Here is a 23,620-nt window from a genome sequence, read left to right as displayed (position 1 = left end):
AGGATAGCGCACTTTTATTCTTATAAAAATACATCATGGACAACAGTGAGAGACCATGGCTCAGAGGTAAACTTACTTGTTTGCAGAAAGGGTGACAGTTTGGTTCCTACTGCGTGATGCACAGCCAGAAAAACAGAAGGTGATGAAAAGTGTCATAAAGTTCATAAAAGGGACAGGCCAAAGCAAAGAAGCTCCTCTAATATCAACCTGCTTTACAATCATTTCCTAAGAGATTAACATTTACAAAAATATTTACAGAAACAGAGGTCCATCTGTAACTTGGGAATACTCTCCCTTTGGAAGTATGTCTTGAGGCAACATTGCATTATTTTTGGGACTAGAACCAAGACTTTCTTTGAGCACTTTGATTTTTAAATGTAAGGATGGTTGCAATAACCTCACCCTGCATAGTTTCCCAGATCAACAGATATAGGGAAGGGACACTTGTCTTCCCTCCTCAGGCAAGGGAGCTTGGGTCACCACTGCCCAGAATCCCAAAGAATGGCCCTTTGTACAATTTAGGGGTACATGAATAAAGTGGGATGCAGAAACAACACCTTCCATATCACACTCACACTCCAAGCTCATTTTAACTTAGAAGAGTTGTACGGGGCCAACATAAGCTAATGTCATTTTTTCGATTATGATTGCAGCTTGGTGACTTTGGTCAGAATTTTAGAGGTTATATTTAGATTGCAACATCTCCTGGCAAAACTCAGTTCAGTATATTCCATAATTACATGCATGCCACAGGGCTTTCATCACAACTTGCCCAGCTGCCCTTCATGCATAAGAAGACACACAAATATGAAAGAAAGGCTTTTAAATTACCCAGCACCTGAAGTGTTTAATTTCATCTCGGGGTGAGTGACATTGGGGTGTCTCCACTAGATGAGAAAATTATCTGTTACTTAATTACAGATGCTATCCCTTTGAAAATTAAATGTGCACTTATTCTGCATTATGATCACTAACCAACTAAAAACAGAATCTTTTTTACTCAGCAAATTCTCTTCCTATTTTCCCTTGTAACTTTGGGCCACTTCACATAATATCACATATGCAAATGGACTAATGGAGTTTTTGCATTACACATGATAACTTGTCATGGTTGGTGATTCCAGATGTAGGCAAATAGCTATACGTGCAATGCAAGAGGAATACACGACTGGCTGCATTTGCCTGGTACCTGAATACTGCAAGTGCATTCAACTGTTTTGACTTATGCACAACATTCTAACGTTTACAGCAAGTTAAGAGAATGGCTTAGAAACTAGTTACTAGATAGTAACACACTAGATAATCTGCTGTTACTAATTACTTGTAAATAATTAAAAGGGTATATAGTATTTTATAAATTTAATTTATTGAGAGATAGCATAACTCATTTTACAATGTAACTTCTATGTCTAGCTCTCTGTGCCCCTCCTCCATGTTGTTATCAAATAATAATAATAATAATAATAATAATAATAATAATAATAATATATTCATTTATATCCCACCACTCCCTTTCGAGGACTGAGGCGGGTAACAACAAGCCAATATAACAATTACTAAAACAGCAATAAAATATTCCCTAATCTCCTAACCCTCCCTCCTTCTCTTAAAATTGCAAATAAAACGTTGAAGCTACATCCTTCAGTTACAACAAATCACATACAGTTCCACAAAGTTACAACAAAGATTTGGAAACAAAAATTGATATCAATGGGATATTAAAAGCATGTAGCCCCAAGGGTGCCCTTGTGTGGGGAAATTGCCTTGTCATATAAGGAAATCCAGTAAGCTCAGCATGGGGGAGCTCAAGGATAGTTTGATTAAGATTGGAATCTTCACTGACAAGAGTGATGGTGAGCAATTGACCTGGTGCTTATACATGAACAGAAATACAAGTACACTTCCCTCTGGGAGCAATACTCTTTTGTCCAAGGACATTTGCACTGCTTGTTCAGCCATTTTCAGCTTCCTTGTTCATTCTTCCCTCCTGGAAATCCTTTCACATCCCAAAACATGCCCCAGGATATGTTTCACTCTATAAATATGCCTGCCAAAGCACCCCCAATTTGCTCTCATTTGAGATTCAGAAAAACACTGTCCATAGCTCACCTGAATCCTCAGCATAAGCTGGCCACACCACAGTCCCAAGGCAGCTGCTGGGCCATTTTCCATTTGACTACATTCCCCAGTTGGAGCTACACATCTGGAATCAGTACAGTATTACCTGCTGTGATCCCTAAAGTCACTATCTGCTAATACCTTTTGTATTGTTAGTTCTTGTGAGTGTGTGTGAGCATGTTTTTGGTGAGTGGTGATTCCCTTTTGCAAATAAAACTACATTTTGACCTTGCATTCTGGAGTTCTGTTTCTTGGAACTAGTATATATAGGCTAGATCCCTGCTTTTAGCTACCCAAGACCTCTCAGCAGCGTTAACTGAGCTAATAAAATTTCCCAATTAAATATTGACTGTGAATGCCTCCTTGGGACCCTGGTATTTTATTGAGGGATAGCATAACTTGTTTTGCAATGTAACTGTAACTTCTGGTTACTTTTATCATAACTGGGCAATAGTCTCACTAAACAATGAAGAAATATCACCTGATCTATGTATTGATTTGCTCAGTGCCTCATGCTCTGTTAGAGGTGCTGAAACAATGACAAGGTGGATGTCATTTACTAGAAAAGTAAAGAAAAACCATAGTGTTGTGTTTTTTTTATCCCCAACAAGAAAGGGCATCTCAACTCCATTAATTTCATCAAGGCACCCTATTTAAAAAAATAACATTTGCAGAAATATTTTGGTCATGCACAAAAACAATGAGACCAGGGGATTGGGAGGTGTTGTTTTTAATTGTATTTATTTATTTTGGTGCAAAAAGCATTGTGTCTTACCCACAAAAAAACACATTTTGCACAAAAATGGCATGCTACACAAAAATAAACTGTTTGCAGAAAGTCATTTAAAAAAAAAAACAGACGATGTAAATATGACTAATTACTTTGAGGGCTTGGTAACTGACTTCTTATTAACAGTAATTTTCCAGGCTCTGGAAAAGATCTTGCTGTTCATTTGTTCATAGAGTTGCCAGGTTTTCAAAATAACAATATTGTACATTCATAAATTATATGATGCAAACATATGTCTCTTTATTAAGGACCAGCACCCAAAAATATGGTCTTCTTGGCATCTAGTTAAGTTTATATAAAAGGAAAAGCTTTCCAGTTCTCAGGCACAGGGGAAATCCCTTATAATAAGGGACACCTGGCAGTCTAATAACGAGGCAAGCTGTCTGGACTTCAAACAAGGGACATCCCTTATAGTAAGGGACACCTGGCAATCGTGCTTATTCACACTACCCCTCCATGAGTGGACAAGTGGAAAGGAAGAGGATGTGAGTTAGCCAGAAGCTTCCTCTTGATCTGTCCCTAATTAAAATCTCCACAAAGGAAAGGAATGAAAAAATCATCTAGTTACAGCTGGTAGCCCTATGCATACAACAGAACTAGGGATGGGGGGAAGGATATACCTCTACCTATAACCATCATGTGCTCATGAAAACCTCAGAAGAAATCTTATCCATGAAACTCTCTTTGGACCTTCACAGAGCATGCATGCACAATTGTCCTCCTCTTCATGTGTTCATATATGACAGATGATTAGAGCATTTCTTTCAATAGAACTTCACCCTGCTCTGTACTCCCTTTTGGCACCATTTCCAAAAGTATACCTGCCTTATGAGAATGTGGGTGCATACTGTAGGAATAATGCAATTTGACACCGCTTTAAATGCTGTAGCTCCATCCTGGGATTTGTAGTTTTACAAGGTCTTTAGCCTTCTCTGTCAAAGAGTACTGATGCTTCATATACATACAAATCCTGTGATTCTGCAGGATGCAGCCATGGCAGATAAAGTGGTGTCAAACTGCCTTATTTCTACACTGTAACACACCCTGTTTTCCACAATACAAAACAAAAGCAACATGGCAAACAAAGATAACATTCTCCACAAGGGAAAAGTGAAAATGAGTAAATGGAAGATACTGTGCTTAGCTATGTTTGATATGATTTGCAGTATTTGAAGGCACAACCACTTTTTTATCCGAACTCACACTCAGCTTGCACACAAGTTATAAAAGGTCCAACTATAAACAACTGCAGGTTTGAAGGTGAAAACTGGAGAGGTACAAGAGACATTTTACCAAAAAGATATATTTCAAAAACACATTTTTGGTTTATCATACTCACAAATTTTAAGAAAACATCTCCCAGTTCATGCTGAGACTGAGGTTCTGGTTTTAAACAATATTCGAGAGCAGTCAGGAAGTCCTTGTGAACATCAAGTATGTCTTCTATGTTGGAAAATAAAATCTGTAACATAACAAAAAGTCTCAGATAATAACTGCTAATGAAAACCATGCCAATCTTTAAAATACTATTTTTGATCTATCCAGTTAACCATGTAAAGCAATCTTTACGAAAGTTTTGTTTGTTTGTTTGTTTATCATAATTTAAAAATGTCCTAATAATACACAGATACTTAGTTGAGTTACCACACTAAAACACAGTTAAAGTTAGTATTTAACTATTGTTCAGCACCATATCTGTACTGGAAAATTATGTTTTGTGTTTGAGAAGCAAGCCCAGATAAGAAACTAGCATTTAAAAACTATCATTAGTTCTAACAATGGTTTTGTATAATGTCTATATAGACAAACAACATTCTTTGCTTAGCTTTAAACTACAGTATACACATGGATGCTCAAATCATGACTGGGATTCTAAATTCTGCTGATTGCAAAGCATGGTTTGGTGATGCAGTTAAAAAGAAATCAAAGACATATTATAAATGGCACCAATATTAGTCTCACTAACTCTCATTTAATAGCCACTTAGCATCTTTAAAATTAAAGCTGGTATACATAGAGGGGAAAGAAAAACCAACAAAACATAAAAAAACAGAGTTGGGGGGGAGGAAAGTAAAATCAACGGAAACGTTCTCACACTGTTTGCATTGGTTGCCAGTGAAACACCCACAATGCATGGCATACAGTAATTAATTTGTTTCTGGTTTATTTCCAAGCACTATTCCAAGTGCTGTTCTTGACCTTAAAGTCCTAAATGGTCTAGAACCATTGTACCTCTTGATCCCATATGAGCTTACTCAGTAGCTTAGATCACTGTTGAAAGCCCATCTCCAAGGGCCAGTCCACACAATGAAAATCCTTCACAATTTGCAGGTGTTTGGGCTTTTTGTGGTAGGTAGGTGGGGAATTCTTCAAACTCTGCAGAAAATGGATTCATGACTTTTACCAGAGTATCCACGAAGGTGCACATTATCAGATGTGTGACTGTCTTATTAGCATGCCTTCACATGGCAGCACATTTTGGTAAAGGGTAGGCAGATAGGTATTACTTCTAACGGATTTCTTTGGTTTTAGGTGTATATAGGGTTTGGAATTTTACAGCATTTTTAATTAATTGTTTTCATACTGAAACTGAAATTGGTATTTCCACTTTCTTTACAAAAGGTGACAGACATTAAAAAAATTAAAGGTCCCAACCTATAGAGGAAATACACATATGGCCCTTTGGTTCCCTTAAATTGGCAAAGGGGGGTGGAGTTCTCCCAGTGGTATCTCCCCTCTACCCAGTTATTCACTCTTTCTGCCCTTATTAAACCTTCTGATACACTGGTTCTCTGTGTAGCAACCTTCAAGAAGAAATAACGTTCACTTTTTTCCAACATATACACACACCAAGTTAAGACTAAGAGGACAAGGAGCAATGACGATCCCCCTGGCCCCACTGGTCCATGGCTCAGAATGCATTTTGGGGAGCCTTCCTGGTGACCATTGTTTCCTCTCCTCTTGCCCACTGCATTTGTGGAGGGGGAAAAAGAGAGAGAGAGAGAGCACTTCGTGCCACAAAATAAGTGAAGGGCCTGTTTCAGGAAATTTTGCAGCATACAGTAACCAAAGGGATCCAAACAGTAGTTGACTAGAGAAAAGTACAATGCTAACCTTTCAGGAGGGGAGTGGGGGGGGGGATAGTTCATGTGTTGTTTATCTAAACACCAATGAAGGCTTTATATGATTTATTGTTCTTAGAGAAAAGACAAACACTACATTTTTTTTATCAACAACTTTAAAGCCACAGTGTTGGCTTACAACATGAGCCATGCAGCACTCCAAAGTTTCTTTGCTAGCCAGGGACCATGTGTGATAATGACACTAGTGGGAACAGGTGACAACAGAAGCAGAAGTGGATATGTCCCCCACTTTTATTTGAGAGGGACATAAATATGGCTGAACTTATGCTTTCTTGCTTTCTGCTTCTGTACATGGCTTTGCAAAAGAATCAGTGGTTACAGTAGACTCATAGAATGAGCTACAGAGTAAAGTGTAAATGGGCTATTGGCCCCCACTCTTTTTTACTGTGTGTGACCATAGTACACACTCACCCCCTCACCCCTCCTTTCTCTAGAGAGCTCTGAATACAATGCTCTGGCTCTGCAGTGGCCTTGAAGAGAACAGGATCAGCCTAGCTAAGTATCTCTTTGCATTCCAGACTCCAAGCAAATGTAATGCCAATAAGAAAGTGTGTGAACACTGCATGGACAGTGAATGCAACCAATCACTTGATGTTTAGACAATAGCCAATTAACTGCCTGTTGTATAATCATGTGTGTACTAAATAGCCAATTAAGCTAATGCTATGTAAACAATGAACTGTGTTTTGCTATAAAAACTTTCGGAAATGGCTATTGGGTGCGGCAGCAATTTTATCACCATCTGCTGGTGTGCTGTCATCTTGGCCAAATAAAGTGCGTTTTGCTAATGGACATTTTGGGTTTTCCGCGTCGTCACTTAAGGACACTCCTTTCAAATGAACATGTTGGGAATGTTTCCCTAGCATATTGACAGCCCAAAATGACATCAGTGGAAGTAGGTAACAAGCAGAAGTAATAATGTGCCAAAAAATAATAATGTTCAGTGACCAGTTACATGTGGGCACAAACAATTCACAGATATTCCTTCCCGCCCACCATTTTAAATAACAATGGCATTGCATGTGGCCGACAAAATATGCATGGATGTGAATGGTAGGAATGCACTCAGGAGAAGTAAATTCAATGGAACATCAATTTGAACGTGCAAAAATTCACACCAATTTGCATAATACACTTAGATGTAGACCATGCCTAAGTTTCATGGGCACAGCCTGTAACTTTATCAGCTGGTGTTATTTATTATGATAAGTTAAGTTTTTATGAGATCATGAAGCTGCCTTAACTCTTTTAAATAAAATACCTAATAAATTAGCAATGGTATAGGATCCTAGCTACTAGCTGTGGAAATATTTTCTTATCTGCTCTTTTACATTTACTGTGCAGACAGGGCAGTACATTTACATTATATTTGGTAGGCAGGCTTATCATCCACATTCACAGTCATTGGCCTTTATGGTGAATTGTAATCCAACACATCTGGAAGACATCAGGTTTGGAAAAGCTGGCCACAAAGGTCCAGTGTATCACCCATGCTTTTTAACTTCTATGTGAAACTGCTGGAGGAAATTAAGCCAGAGGTTGTGCTGAAATGTCATAACTTTTGAGGATAATGCACAAGTGATCAATGAAAAAAGTAATCTTTTCTCAAAGGGACTGCTGATAAGCCCCCATGCACACTTGGTAGTTTGTTGTCCTCAAGGATAATGCTGCCATGGAGTATGTCTTCTGGGCCATAGTGTCAATCTTGCATCCCTCTTTATCTGCTGGTAGGGAGTGGGTTTTCTTTGCTGATCTTGATTGTGCTGCCTCCATGATAACAGAGAGAGGGGCCTCCCTGAAGATCCCAAATCTCAGGCAGATTCATAGGGTCCTTTGGACACCGTGGACCCAGTCTGATCCTGATTTGCCAGATGACTGCAAACTGCAACTTGCCAATTTCAAACAGGCAACCACAATTAAAAAGCTTCACCAATCGCAGTATGGTGTTTGTTTTGAGTGACAGTCTTTTCTAGTGCTTCTGCTTACAACAGCTGCAATCCCTTCCTCAGAATATGTTGGGCCACAGAACAGAGGTCACCTATGTTAATGGGTTCTGACATGCATTAATTAACTGTTTGGTATGCATTGCCCTCTGTCTTATCATTAGCTGCTTGGTTCTTGATGAAGGTACTCAACAATCAGCCAGCTGTCAAAGCGAGGGATGGCTTTGTATTTCCCAAAGTGGTTTTAATGAGGAGTTAAAATTGCCTCTGTTGTTGTGCTCAAAGCAAATTCATCCCCATTTAGGTCATTTATGTTGTAACCACTACACACAAGGTTGCAAAGACTTACACCAAGTGATTTTCAAAGCCAGGAGGTAAATACACATGTATGGCTTTCTGTAGCTGAAAAGGTAAGTTCTGCCTAGTAAGAAGTCACACATTTTGTATTTCTGGGAGTAGAGCAGGGATAACTATTTAAACATTGAGATGTTCTTGCACCAACCACCCTAAGGTAGGCAAGTGAGTGACCTCCAAATGTTTTAAGCTACAATTCCCATAACTCCTGACCACTAGCTATATTGATTGAGGATTGTGAAAGCTATAGTTCAAAACATGAAGGACATCAGGCAACAACCCAACAGCATAATCTAATTAACACATAAGGAAAGACAGGACAGACAGGACCAAGGGTCCATCTAATCTCAGATCCAGTGTATAATGCTTCAGCAGTCTCAAAGAAGGGCATGAGGGTAATGACACTGTACTGTAATTAATGCCCTCATTGTTACTTGGAGATGCACTGTCTCTGAATGTGAAAATTCCATTAATCCATCATTGCTAATACCTCTTGACAGACATGTCCCCCCATGAATCCCGTGAGAGTTAGTGGGGCTGCATGACAGGTGTAGGACCAAGATGATACAGGTTCAAATGACTGCAGCTTCAAGAAATTCACTTGGACCACAAAATATCTTTTAGCTTAAGAGTAATTTGCAGAATGACTACACTTGTAAGAAAGGTATTGTTCTCTCTCTCTCTTTAAAGAATTTACTTTTTTCTATAAAATATAAAATCTATGCAATTCAGCCATATATAAAACAGAATCTTCCATCTTGAAGAGCTTCATGCAAGAGAGGAACCTATCGCTGGGGTGTAGCTGTTTTCACATGGTAGACCTATTGAAACAGGAGAAACTACTTGTCAAATCTTTTGCTACTTAAGGCATAGAACATGGAAGTAGGGAGAAAGCCTTCACAACAAGGGCTTCTGAAATCTTCCAAGTCTTTCAGCCACTGGATAAAGCAGAAATATTATTCTACATGCACAGCGAAGCACAAAGAAGCTTCAGGCATAAACACAATTAATCAGAAAACAAAGAACAGAAAATGAATCTAGATGTATTTGATTGTGCAACAGATATATTCAGCACCTTTGGGGGCAATAGGTTAATTGGAATAAAAACAATAGCAATATAATTCATCAGCATTTTTTGTTAGTTTGCTACATCCATACAAAAGTACAAGCTTCACCAGCTGAAACTTTGCTCACGGCAGAGCCGTTGAAGACATCTGAATGAGTCCTTTGCTGGAAAAAGTTGACAATCCTATGCAATTCTAGAGAAAGACTCACAAAATGGCATGCACAATTCATCTGTACAGCAGATGAAAGAAGGAAGCAGGCTTGTATCTCAGGTTGTCAAGTTGTTAATAGCAGCACTTAGAGCCACATCCCAGAAATATCCCCCACTAAATTAGGTGCTGGACCAAACATGCACCTCCCCATTCATTTTCCTCATGGTCTTTACATCCATTCCTCTCCCACATCTACAATAATGAGCAAAAATGAGTGTGTGTCTCAGAAGAACTGTTGGGGGGACAGATCAGAGTCTAAAATGGTGGGGTTCTGCCAGTACATCAGTCCAGGGCCTAGAGAATAAAGGATAAATCTGTGAATTTCTTACAGCCTCCCCCTTCAAAAAATAAAACATATTACAGGCGACTCCCATTGCATTGTACACTCTCGTATTCATTCTTTCACTGGTTAGAGACATTGTGTTAGGGATCAAGAGGTAAAGGTTTTCATCATGCATTTCCATTAGAGATAGAAATAATATTTGAAAATACCTGGAAATGGTTTAAAAAAACACACCATTTCAAGTGTTAAGAAACTCTAGGAGAAGAATTCTGGACTGAGAATAATCTTCACAATTTGATACTTATTCTGAGTAAAAGTTGCGCAGTTTTTTTGCACAGAAAGCAAAATTTCCTGCACAAGCATTTCCTGCACAAAAAATAATGTTACCTGCACAGAAAATGCCATTTTCTGTGCAAAGAAACAAATGTGAATTTTGCACAGAATAAGTTCTACATTGCAAACAAGCTTCAATAACTGCCTGGTTTTCAAAGAATTTCTCACAATTATTTGTTGGTTCCTTGAAGGATAAAATTAGTGAAGATTTACATCTCTAATCACCATGCTGGGAAAATATTCACTCTCGAGATCTACCTGTGAGGCCTCTCTAAAAACTGCAAAAATTCTGTGTATAGAAAATAATGCAGCAATCCCAGCTATGTGATCACTAACAGACAACTGATGGAATGAATGTAAACCTGGACAACAGGGATTGGCATCAATCAATAATACACAAAGCAATTGATGTTCTGACAGCATTACCTTGACATTTTCCTCTGTTATATATTTTTCAGCTTTGTCCACAGCATTTTGTCTAATTCGGTGCAGAAACGCCTATAGGAGAACAAAGAAAGTGGGAAAAGGATTATTGTTGAAGTAAGACTGCTTTCATTTCACTGCTTTTATCTTCAAGCTTTCCATTAGCATCCAGGCCCTGAGATAAAAATTGGAGGTTTCTATGGCAAAGGATTGATCTCTTTCCATACTCAAAACTATCAATTCATGCATCGCTTCACTACTGGGACACCTTGTGTTTCTGCCTGACAGAATCTATCCCTCTCCCCCATCCTGTAAACATACTCTTTCAAATCATTTGGTTTTTGAAAACCTGTACAGATTTTTTCTTTCTGCTTAGCCTAGTAATGGTGTCACCACAAGAGGGTCTTTACACATTTGTCTTATGGGCAACACAGCTACCACTGTGTTTGTATTCCTTCAGAAGTGTTTCTGTCAGTTATTTTACCTAGATATCTGGTATCACCGGCACACCAAAGGAAGCCAGTGTTTGTTTATCCCTTCAGTCCCTTCCCCTTCTTCCTTTAAAACTAGACTGTTTTGATTTGATTAAGGAAGCAAGATGCCTGGGTCTCATCACATGAAAAGATCTGTGTCAAAGTAAGCAGAAAGAAAGGACTAAAAGTCTCAGCAAAGCCAAGTGGGAAACAATAAGAACTTCTCTGAAACAGTAACATGCTGAAGCAAAGCACCAGGCACCACTTTTAGACGCTGAGGTTGCCCAGATGCTGGGGAGGTGACATGGTGACCTATAAACAGCTAATTCATTGTAGTTTCTCCCTCTTTGATATGTCAAATATTCTCTTTGTTTAACACAGTGATTCCCAAACTCTGGTCCTCCAGGATTTTTTAGATTTCAACACTCAGAAGCCCAAGCCACCCTGGCCAACAGTCAGGAATTCTGGGAGCTAAACTCCAAAACACCTGGGTGACCCAAGTTTGGGACTCTAGTTTAACAGCTACACACTTAAAGTATTTTTTACAAGAATATCTGGGTTAGGTCAAATCTAGCCCCCTGTTCCCAACTCCAGTCAATAACATAAGTTGGAGATAATGCCATTATCCTTCATTTCCCCTCCTAATATGGGAAGAACCCATATTTGCTTGTTTCACAGCAAGGTGTGTTTCAAGAGTGTCATCACATGAAGGAAGCACCAGATAGGTAAATTAAGTGGCTGAAACATTTCTGAAGGAAAACAAATGTGGTAATACCTTTGGGAGTCAATTATGGGAACGTTAATAATATCATCAGATGCCACTACTTCTCATTCCCACCTTTGAAAACCTGCATCTAATTAATTAAGAATAATTAATCCCAGAAGATTTTGTTGTAGATGCCAGTGTCTGATTCAGCCACATCCGCCAGCTCTTGTTGTATCTTTCTATTGAGTGTGTATGTAGCGGGGAGGTGTTCTCAACAGAAAAGCATAAGACATCCTATTTGTTTGGCTACAGATTAAAAGTAGTTGCTTATTGTTTCCCAGCAAACCAAGATTCCCAACAGATACCTTATCTCCCTCATGAAAACTTCCCTGAATAGCAATACTGTCCCTTCCAACTCTACTCCCCACCCTATAAGATAATAATGACAAGCAGCTGGAGCAACACAAATGCAATTTCCAGCATTTTTCACCTGTGTCTATACTAGCTAGGTCTCATGAGAGTTTCCATGCAGTAACATTTGGAGGGACGCACTTTGCCCACCCAATATAAGTGACTGAATAGGCCAATGCTTACTCTCTCCTTGCCTTCCCCTGCTTTAAAGAACATCTACCATGGTATAGTGGCTTGAGCATTGGAATGCAACTTTGGAGACCAGAGATCAGTTTCTGGCTCAACCATGAAACTTGCTGGGTGACCTTGTGCAAATCACATGCTCTCAGCCTCAGGGAAGGCACTGCCAAACCTCCACTGAGGAAATCTTGCCAAGAAAACCCATGATAGATTTGCCTTTGGGTCACCGTAAATTGGAAATGACTTCAAGGCACATAAAAACAAAACAAAAAAAATCTGTGTATTCTGGAAGATCACAGATTCTTGTCAGGCTATTTGGGGTAGAGTGGTGAAGAATTTGCTTTTCCTTTACTGAATGAGTCTTTCCCATCTATGGAGAAACTGCTACCATATTTTTGTTCAGTATTGGAGGGAGTGGTATAACTGTCTCTGAATATGGAGGTCCAAAGCTGATTCATGAAGTTAATCTAACCTCTATGGAGCTGGCTTTTTTTTTAAGCATTTAAGTGAGTACAGTGGACCCTTCCCATCCATGGGATTTCAGTTCCACCCCACCCCTAAGATGGGGAAAGAAACCCAAAGATGGTTGCACCCCATATTATCCAATGGAATGTGGCATGCACATGTCTGCACATCTCCATGTATGCGGCACCACTGAATAATATGGGGCATAACGATCCATGGGAGGTCGAATCTGCAGATCAGTAGCCCTCAGATGTGGCAGGTCCACTGTAGTTACATCTTGTGTTAGACACATCCATGTGTTAATCATGCAGTATGCATAAAAATATGTTTTTCCCTCTGGGAAGTTGGGAAGAGAGATAACAAGTGAGGCTAGCTTTGGATAAACCCATCCAGGATAAAATCTATGGGAATAAATGAAAGTAGTCTAGGCATAAAAGATGAGGGGGATGAGGAGCAGAATTTTTCACACACCTTGATTAACTATTTTCTGTAACCGACTCATACACATCACCCCTTGAACCTGATCAACCCTGGAAATATTCTGGACTGGCAAAGGAGAATCCACATAGGAAATGTTCTGGCTACTGCTGTTTTATGTAAAACAGCAGTGGCAAAAGCTATATTATTTATAGAGTGTAAGTCTAAATTCAAGACTTTGCACTGTGGCATACAAACAGACTTATGGAACTGCAATAGCTCATTACTGTCACTGCTAATATGTTCCTCTGTACAGTATCTTTTCTATACTTTACACTACATAATTATATAGCTATGATTCCACTTCAAGCAGCATGGCAACATCCTATGGATTCTTGGGATCTGAAGTCTAGGGAAGAATATTTAGAACTCTTAACACAAGCTCTAGAGCCTTACTAAATTACAAACCCCAGGATTTCATACAATGAAGCCCAGGGGTGTAATGGAGAGGGCACAACACTAGAACACTGCCCCAAAGAAGAATTCTGACCTGCCCAAATGAAAATTTCCTTCATTCTCCAAATTTCTGGTAATTTCTAATATTGTAGAGAGTGTGATACTGAAAATCATTGACATCTAGAACTCACATTTGCTCTTTACCTCCCTTTTTTCTTTAGATACCTAAATTGGATTTTTAAAAGTTCAACTGAAGTTTTAAGTTACTGCAATGCTAGAGATTTGGGGGCTGAAAGAAAATTTCATGCAGGGGGGGTAGAACTCTTATGAGGTCAATGGTCTCATCCCCATCACCAGCCCCATAGCTACACCCCCATGGCACTTAAACTCTAACCACAGTTCTGTAATTTGGTAGTGTGAAAGGAACCCTCATAAATTGCTACCCTTAAATTCTTTCTGATGAGGAAAGCTTCATTACCTCCCCCAAAGCTTTCATATCCCTATTTAAATTGGCCTAATGAAAACAGCAATTAATTTCACCTATTTTTTATCTTACTCTGTTGGAACAATATGGCAGCTAACCAGCTCCTGTTGTTAAAGAAACAAAGGAACAAAGGAACAAAGGATAGTGCTACTCTCCCCTGTACACTTTTAAGCATGGGTCATACTAAACATCTGTTGATCCAGCATCCTTATTTGCACACAGCCAAACCAGATGTCTTTGGGAAGCCCACTGCCAGGGCAAGAGGACAACAACAACTTCCCACTCATGTCCTCCATCTGGTATTGAGAAACACCCTCCTCAGACACTGCCACTACAATATAACCATCTTGATTAGTAATTATTGGTTTTAAAAAAAATCTTGTATCTATCTGTGTTTTTAAAGGCCACTCATCTTCGTAGCCATCCTCTCATGTTCAGACCAAGAGCATGATGGTATCCTTCTGGAACACCTGAGAGAGCTGGGAATTGCTAGCTCTGCGTTGCAGTGGCTACGTTCCTACCTCTCGGGCAGATTCCAGATGGTGATGCTCCTCTATGAGAGAGCTGACATCTGGCGTCCCTCAGGGCGCCCTTCTGTCCTCCCTGCTGTTTAACATTTACATGAAGCTGCTGGGTGAGATCATCTGGAGACATGGGGCAGGGTGTTATCAGTACACTGATGACACCCAAATTTATTTCTCTATGTATCGGACTGTTTCAGTGACCAAGGAGGGCATCTCCCCACTGAATGACTGCCTGAAGTCAGTAATGGATTGGATGAGGGAAAATAGACTTAAACTGAATCCAAATAAAATGGAGGTACTCGTGATAGGTAACCCCAATTCGGGTATGGAGATAGGTTCGCCAGTTCTAGATGGGATCACACTTCCCCTGAAAGACTACGTCCGCAGCTTAGGGGTGCTCCTGGATTCGTCGCTTCAACTGTCTTCTCAGATTGATGCGAAGCTGTTATCAGCTTCGGCTGATACGCCAGTTGCGCCCTACCTGGAGCAGCGGGACCTAGAAACAGTTGTGCATGCTCTAGTAACCTCTCGTCTTGATTTCTGCAATGCACTCTACATGGAGCAACCTTTGTGCCACGTCTGGAAGCTCCAACTGATACAAAACATGGCAGCCAGACTGGTTGCTGGAAAATCCAAGTTCAACCATATTACACCTATTTTAAAATCACTACATAGGTTGCCTATTAGCTTCCAGGCACAGTACAAGGTGTTTGGTTATCACCTATAAAGCCCTACATAGCCTGGGTCCAGTCTACTTGAAGGAACGCCTCCTCACATACAATCCTTCCCATACACTCCAATCCTCCAGGAAAAACTTCTTACAATCTAGAAAGACCAAGCTGGCGGTGACCTCCCTGAGGTCCTTCTCTGTCACCGCTCCAAAAACTTGGAATGACCTGCTGGAAAAGATTTGCCAATTATCCTAACTCAATGATTTTAAAAAGGCGACAAAAACCTTTCTCTTCTAGCAGGCCTTCCCTGATTGATAATGTCCAGAACCAACTGAATCCCCCTTCTTTTTATTATTTCTCTTATTTGTGGTTTGTTTATTAATTTTGTCATATTGTTATGTATTTTTAACCATGTTTTATTGTTTAATTTTATACTTGGGAGGGAGGGTTGGGCCGGGGTCTTGTAGGGTTTGTTGTTTTATATTGTATAAACTCTGCTGTTACCTGCCTCGATCCTCAAAGTGGAAAAGGCAGGATATAAATAAATATTATATTATCATAATCATCATCATCATCATCATCATCATCATCATCATCATCATCATTCTACTATTCTGTTACAGATGGATTCAGCACATCATTACATTCATTTTAATTAAAAGTAATGTTTCAAGTTCTGCCAAAGTGAGTAAGTCATTCTTTCTATTTCTCTATCTTAAATCTCCTGCTTAGCACTCTCTGTGCTATGAAATCAAAAATGAGCCTTGAGGTCATGTGTCTGCTTCCCAACTCCCTCACTTTATGGAGGAGGTAGTATTCAAAATAAGAAATTCTGGAGCTAGTTCAGCACACAGATTCTCTTATCCTGCATCATTGCACGTACTTGCAACCACAAAAGAAAGCCTCCCTCTCTTTTGGTTTAGCCTCTGTGAAGTGCATACAAGCAGAGTACTTTGAGATCATAAGCAGCACTCTCTTCAAGCAGTGACAAAAGGGAGAAGTGTAACTCAACAACCTGCAGGTAGTGTCAATTTTGTCTAGCGCCATATATAATTCTGTAATGAGTATGCCACCTACTTCAAAATCACTTGTTCATGGACTGAATTGAGGACCTAGTACTTTGATTACAGAGCATGAAGCAAGGAAGATAGGAGAGAAAAACCATAATAGTCCTTTTTATATGAAATACTTTAAATGTGTGAACGGTATGGGATGGCTTGACTGGGGAACCAGGGGGTAGATGTAGGCGACCTATTGTGTGTTGTAAATTTGCTCACTCTGGCTGTAGCAGATCAGTTGGGATGAGATGAGATGGGAGGTGCTGACATCCTTGGAAAATGATGAAAAACCTTTCAGAAAGGCAGAGGAATCAAGAGTATGTCACTAGGTAGGGAAAGTGTGGAGGCAGTGATATAACTAGCGCTGATGTCACTTAGTGCAGTAACTCATGGTGTCACACACACACCCGACATCCTCCCATACTACACCATACGGAATCCTTGGTCATGTTTTTTGTACTAATGTTGCTCATTATTAATTCCTGCATATTACTGAATGTAATAGAAATAGTTGTGACACAAACAACTAGCAAAAAAATTATACCTTTAAATTACTATATCATGCACACAGCATAAATGCATTTACATATACATAGTTCCATGTGACTGAAGTGAAAATTTGTTAAAATGTGATTTTTAAAAAATGAATTTTTAAAAACCGGGCCACTCCTTTTTCCTCCCACTGAGCCTCATCCCATTCACACAATCTCTTCAGCATTTTAAAGAGACACCGGCAAACTCCACAACCCATTTCTGCCTAAAGACAGAAGAACAGTGGTGTCACACTCACACCCCTCTTAGTCTGCACCTCCCACCCCCCTAGTTACTCCACTGTGTGGAGGTGTGCAGTGGGATGAAAACAAATAAGAACAGACAGGATGACCTAATGAGAATTGGAGGGAGCATGGGAACAAAGAGATATTCTGTCCTACAACAACAAATATTGGCAGGAGCAGAGAAGCAACCTTTATGCAATATCATCATCATCATCATCATCATCATCATCATCATCATCATGCCTTTTTCCCTATCTGAGGCTCAAAGTGGCTTGTAACACAAATGACAAATATTGCTAAACATTTATCTCATACAAAAGTTTAAAATGTAATCAATCAATAAAATTAAAATCACTTAAAATCATAGTCATTAAAAAGAAAGCAACACATAGCTAATGCAGCTCATTATTCAAGGTCATTTCTCCCTGAAAAGTCAGTCCTCAACAGCATGACAAAACAAAACAGACTTGTCTGCTATGAAAGAATAGCAAGGAGGGTGACAGTCTAGAACTGAGTTCCAGAGCCTTGGAACAACCACCAAGAAAGTCCTCTTCTGTGTTGCCAGAAGATGTAGCTATGGCATTGATAGACTAGAGAGAGCGGCCTCCTCAGAAGATCTCAAAATACAGGCAGGCTTATATGGGAGAATATGGTCCCTCAGATAACCTAGACCTGAGCCATGATACAGAGCACTTTAAATTGTGTCCAGAAACAATCAGCATCCAGTGAAGGAGTTGTAAACAAAGGAGCTGGGTGCTCTCTGTAGTCGCCCCCAGTTAACAATTTATTTTTAATGTAAGCCAGATTTAAAATCTTTCTGAACTGAAAAGCAGGAGAGAGAAATAAATAACAACTGAATGTATAAAAAATTATCATAATACTCTCTGCACACCATTTGCACCAGTAGCCTAATTTCTCCTACTTTGCTCTAATTTATCATCAACCACCACTCCAACAGGGCATTCTGGTGCTATGACAGCTGTATCTGAGTTCTCCATCACGTGGGAGGAAGTAATGTTGACTTTACATTAGAGCCAATGTGAGACTGAGACAATGAGTAGGCAGACACCACTCTTCCCCATCAGCTAAGTCTGAAAGCATACAAATGACTCAACAGACATTTCCTCTTCCTTCTGGGTGTACAAGCTTTCCTTACAAGGTATGCAGGACCTATAACAGCCCATCCAGGGCTCATGTTCCTTTAAAATTCACTGACTTTTGGAATCAAGATCATATTCACTTACATGTTACCACTTATTCCATAGGACTGCGAAATGACATAGGAAAAGACTAACTCTCAAACATGTTGTGCATCTTTGCATAAAGTGCACTTTTTTTAAGGCAGAAGAGACTTAACTATCTCATCTACTACCCTTTTAAGAAGAGACACTGCAGACTGGGTGAGCCAGAAAAATCAGCAGTAGCAGAACACATTATAAACCAACCTGGGCACAGAATGTTATTTGAAAACACTGGAATTCTGGACCATTTCTAACAACTATCAGGTCAGAATGCACAGGGAAGCCATTGAAATCCACAAACACCTAGACAATTTCAACAGGAAAGAAGAAACCCTGAAAGTAAACAAAGTTTGGCTACGAGTCCTGAAAAACACCAAAATCAAGACTCAACACATGCAAATGAAAACCACCCAGGAAGAGGGGGGTTTCCCAGCAGACAATGGATCACCTTCAGGCCTTGCCATTCAACAACAGACCAACACACACACCTGATCTTTTATAAGAGATCTTAAATACTCCACTTCCGATCCGATTGTATGAATGTTAGTGTGAATGTTAGTTGATGATCTGTTATTTTAGTGAATTAATAGTAATGTCATTGTTTTATTGCTGTAATCCCACCTCGATCCACAGGGAGAGGTGGGAAATATAAATAAAAAAATATTATTATTATAAATTATTATTATTAACATGCAAATCACTCCTCCTAACCTAGGGTCACACAGTAAATATACATACCCCACTCACTTCCATGCTAGAATTCTCTGGTGATACCAGCCACAGATGCTGGTGAAACGTCAGGAATAATTTGATAAGTATGCCCCCAATTCTATTGTCCAAGTCATTGATAAAGATGTTAAATAGCACTGGGGACAGAGCCCTGTGGGACCCCACTAATCACTTCTCTCCAGGATGAAAAGAAGCCATTGTTGAGCACCTTTTGGGTTCAGCCAGTCAACCGATTACAAATCCATGTAACAGTTACCTTGTCTAGCCCACATTCTATAGGCTTGTTTGCAAGAATGTCATGGGAAACCTTGTCAAAGGCCTTGCTGAAATCAAGATATACTATTTCCACAGCATTCCCTTCATCTACCAAGCTGGTAATTTTATCAAAGAAAGAATTAGATTTGTCTGGCATGACTTGTTTCTCTGAAAACCATGTTGACTTTTTGTAATTATGGCATTGCCATCTAGATGTTCACAGACTCTCTGTTTAATGATCTGCTCTAGAATCTTTCCTGGTATTGATGTCAGACTAACTGGACGATAATTGTTGGGATCCTCTTATTTTCTCTTTTTGAAGATGGGGACAACGTTTGCCCTCCTCCAGTCTGCTGGGGCTTCTCCTGTTCTCCAGGAGTTTTCAAAGATTATTGGCAACGGTTCCGATACTACATTTGCCAGTTCTTTTAATACCCTTGGATGTAGTTCATCTGGTCCTGGAGACTTAAATTCATTTAGATAACAAGGTATTCCTGTAGTATCTCTTTGCTGATTCTGTGCTGAAATTTTCCTATTCTGTCCTCTGCTCCATTATCCTCAGGTTGAGCACCCTTTTCCTTTTACTTATTCGTCAGATACATACTGAACAGAATGTGAAGGATTGTGTGTGCATGTGTGTGCACGCACCTACACATTTTGAAGCTTAGGAAAATGTGAAGTCAGAGGCTTTCATGGCCAGCATCCATAGTTTTTTGTGAGTTTATAGGCTATGTGACCATGTTCTATAAGAGTTTATTTCTCATATTTTGCCTGCATCTGTGGCTGGCATCTTCAGAGAAAGATGTCAGGCACAGATGCTGGCAAAACATCAGGAATAAACTCTTCTAGAAGATGGCCACATAACCAAAAAAACTCACAAAAAATTAAAGCTTAGGAAAGTTATCTTTTTGGAAATCAGTTTCCACAGCTGGCTGGGAGGTGAGGTTCTGAGAGTTGTAGTCCAGAAAAGTAATTTCCCAAGCTTTGTACAGAAGGAAGAGTGGATTTAAAGCTGGGGTAAATTCAAAACACTGTGTGTTACAAAAGAGTTACAATTAGCCTGCTTAAAGTAGCCTGAAAGGTTTATTGTAATCCTCCAGGTCAAAGTTTCCTGTTTGCTTGAAGTAGCTCAGCCATAACTTTAAAACTGCAAAACACAGCGACATTTAAGAATAGCTACATACATTTTCAAGTAATGGAATTTACACACAGACAACACACCATGTTGATATTTTATTAATATTATTTATTAATAAATTTACTTATTTATTAATATTAAATTCACTTTTTCTGCAACCTCTTTCCTCATCATATACAAATGCACTAAAAAAAAAACCCACACACAACTGTGTTAGTTATCCACAAGCTTGGCGGCATCACTTTGAAACTTTTCTGGCTCAGTGTCAATTCTCAGGAACTACAAAGGCAATCCCTCCCCCTCTCCCATTCTAGTTCTTCACTCCTCATATGAAAGCGGGGAATGCCGTGCCAAGAAGCTCTTTTGCACAAGTGGTATCAGAGCCAATGGAATCTGTCAACACATAATCCGATGGCACAGTTCCACAGCAAACCACAAATGGCATTTCACCCTTCACAGACAAAATCTAAAGATGCCACCAAGCTCCAACTACTGGGGTTGGTTTTGTTAATGCAAATCTTACAAATGAAGAAGACTGGCAGACACAGATGTCTCCTGCTGTTTTGAAGTGTCACTCTTATTCAGCACTTGCCTACTACTGTCATGGGCTATCTTTCCCTTCCATAACATTAGTTACACCACAATGTAGACTCCACATGGCAATGAAAATATAAGACTCTTGTAGTGTTGAGCGTCACACTGGGGAACCTCAATAGATTCAAATAGTTGTTGCCTCTTCTGTCCAGTGGTTAGCCTTTTCAGCATCTGACAGACAATGCTCTGTAGATACCCTATCCCTTAGTAGGGCTGGATAGACATCTACAACTTTAGCAATAGGAATAGCAAGTACATTTCTATACTGCTTATCAGTGCACTTAAGCACTCCCTAAGCGGTTTACAAAGAAGCTTACCGCACAGGTCCTCTGGGTCCGTTCTGAGAATGGAACGTAAGGAGCAGGAACGAGTGCGGAACGAGTGGGGGACGGATTTTACCGCACACACCAGTCCCTCATTCGTTCCGTTCCCCCTCTATTCTGTTCTCAATCCGTTCCAAGGGGGGCAATTTTTGAGAACTGTTCAGAACAGTTCTCAAAAAGCGTTCCCTCTGGAACGGAATGGGAAAAGAAGAGAGGGGGGACGGAATGAGTGAGGGACTGGCGTGTGCAGTAAAATCCATCCCCCACTCATTCCATTTCCTGCCGGGCCATTCTGAGAACGGCCCTGAAGACCTGTGCGGTAAGCTTCAAAGTGTAAGTTAATTGCCCCCAACAATCTGGGTACTAATTTTAGCGACCTTGGAAGGATGCAAGCCTGAGTCGAGCTTGAGCCCTTTTGCTAGTACTGAACTCACAACCTTATGTGTCTTTTCTCCTGCCTACTTTCCCTTTTAGGAAGAAAAAAAGGCTTACAAATGAGGACTCTATGAATTTGTGAATTAACACAGAAGGCCCATTTCATACTGGAATTTATATGTGTGGTAGACAAGAAAAGCTCACGCCACTCTTCTTTCACCAAGGGCTCAACCAAATCACTGTGTTGTTGTTGTTGTTGTTATTTATACCCCGCTCTACAGCCAAGACTATCAGAGCGGCTTACAATTTGTTAATTAGACATTTCCCTGCCCTCAGGCTTACAATCCAAAAAAGACAAGACACAAAAGGAGAAGGGAATGATAGTAGAAAAGGGAAGATGGCTTGCCTTTCTCTCTCTCAAGATAGTGGATGGAGGGAGGGCTCTTCTTCTTTCAGGCAAGGCCTGTTGGAGCTGTTGCATGGGATGAAGAACCAGAGGGCATCCCCCTTTCATTTTGTGCACAAAAGCAGACTGGAGCAGCCATTTCTTCAACCTTGGCTATGGGATCTGATTAAGACATCAAGCTAGCGTAGGTGATACAGGATAAACTTGATGGCACAGTTTTCTTCCCCAGCATTCTGATGCTGGCTCCTTCTACCTGTCACCTATGGCGACTCACCATCCCCAGCTAAAGATGTGGACCATGTTCTAGAGCAGGGATGAAGTACCTCCTTTGGGCCACATGCAGCCTTTGGCATCCAAATATGCAGCCCCTTAAGCCGCACTGCAGTGTCTCCCCCCCAAGCCTCCAACCCAAAAAAATTTAAATTTCTGTGCCAATATCTGAGTAAATTTCTACTCAAAAACCAGTCAAACTAATATTGACTGCAAATATAGTGGTTTAGTTTCTCAGAGTCCTCAAAATTAAAAAAACCTCCCAATAACCACAAAATTGCCCCCAAATTTGGCAAAATGATGTCCAGAAGTGACACAGCATCACTTCACTTCCAGTGCACCAAAATGCAACAGTGTAATCCTCTGGGGTGGGGTGGCAGGGAAACTGGCCCCTGTTGTATCCATAGTCACCCACCCCTGGTCTAGAATCCAGTATTACATTGTAAGAAAATCCAGTGTTCTTCTTGTCAGAGTTAATTTGAGATTCTTATTCTGAATCACCATCTTCACTTTGGCTTTTTTGTTAATAGTCAGTGCAAAGAGTATTGCTTCCAGATGCTCAGCAACACCATCCTGAGCTCTCTAAACCCTGCGACCAAAGTCAGCACAGGGCACAAAAACTGATCTGCTCTACTGACCCTGACAAAAGCTGCAACTGGCTAACCTGTCAGGCGAGCAGCCATGTATATCTGGCTCTTGCATAGCCATTCTGCTGCTATAATCCAAATGATCCCAATCAAGGCTTGGAAGCATTTTCAGCACATATGCATAGAGCTCTGAAAATATTTTTTGGACTACCTGTGCCAGCATACACTGCTTCCATGGCAGATGCCTCCGGGAGGAGATTCTGGATATTATTAAAGGGCAACAAGATGTTAGTTTTTGGTCACAGAATGTGAGGAGTGCAGGCTTACCCTTTGCTCACCAGCTATAACCAGAATGGAAAATAAAGACCACTGGGCATGGAGCTAGGAGCTTTGAAGAAAATGGGTACTTTAATTTTC

The 23,620-nt window shown here is 40.1% G+C and overlaps 1 protein-coding gene across 3 annotated transcripts in view; it reads right to left on the bottom strand.

The window, feature by feature from the left end:
- PREX1 (phosphatidylinositol-3,4,5-trisphosphate dependent Rac exchange factor 1) overlaps positions 1-23,620 on the bottom strand; it is a 288,057-nt gene that overhangs the window by 159,789 nt on the left and 104,648 nt on the right. For 2 of the 3 annotated variants that reach the window (XM_089513873.1, XM_089513874.1), the window contains exons 2-3: positions 10,668-10,739; positions 4,248-4,370 (exon numbers count right to left, since the gene is read on the bottom strand). In XM_089513873.1, the coding sequence (XP_089369999.1) occupies positions 4,248-4,370; positions 10,668-10,739 (195 nt within the window). Of the gene's footprint in view, positions 1-76; positions 110-4,247; positions 4,371-10,667; positions 10,740-23,620 lie in introns of those variants that run through there. The other variant, XM_089513875.1, reaches the window with a different exon arrangement.

This window comes from Sceloporus occidentalis, unplaced genomic scaffold, assembly GCF_023333645.1.
Source record: "Sceloporus occidentalis isolate IW3139 unplaced genomic scaffold, rSceOcc1.0.p SCAF_3, whole genome shotgun sequence".
Lineage (NCBI taxonomy): Eukaryota > Metazoa > Chordata > Lepidosauria > Squamata > Phrynosomatidae > Sceloporus > Sceloporus occidentalis.
Note: the sequence above shows the minus strand (reverse complement) of the source record. Positions and strands in the feature narration are given on the sequence as shown.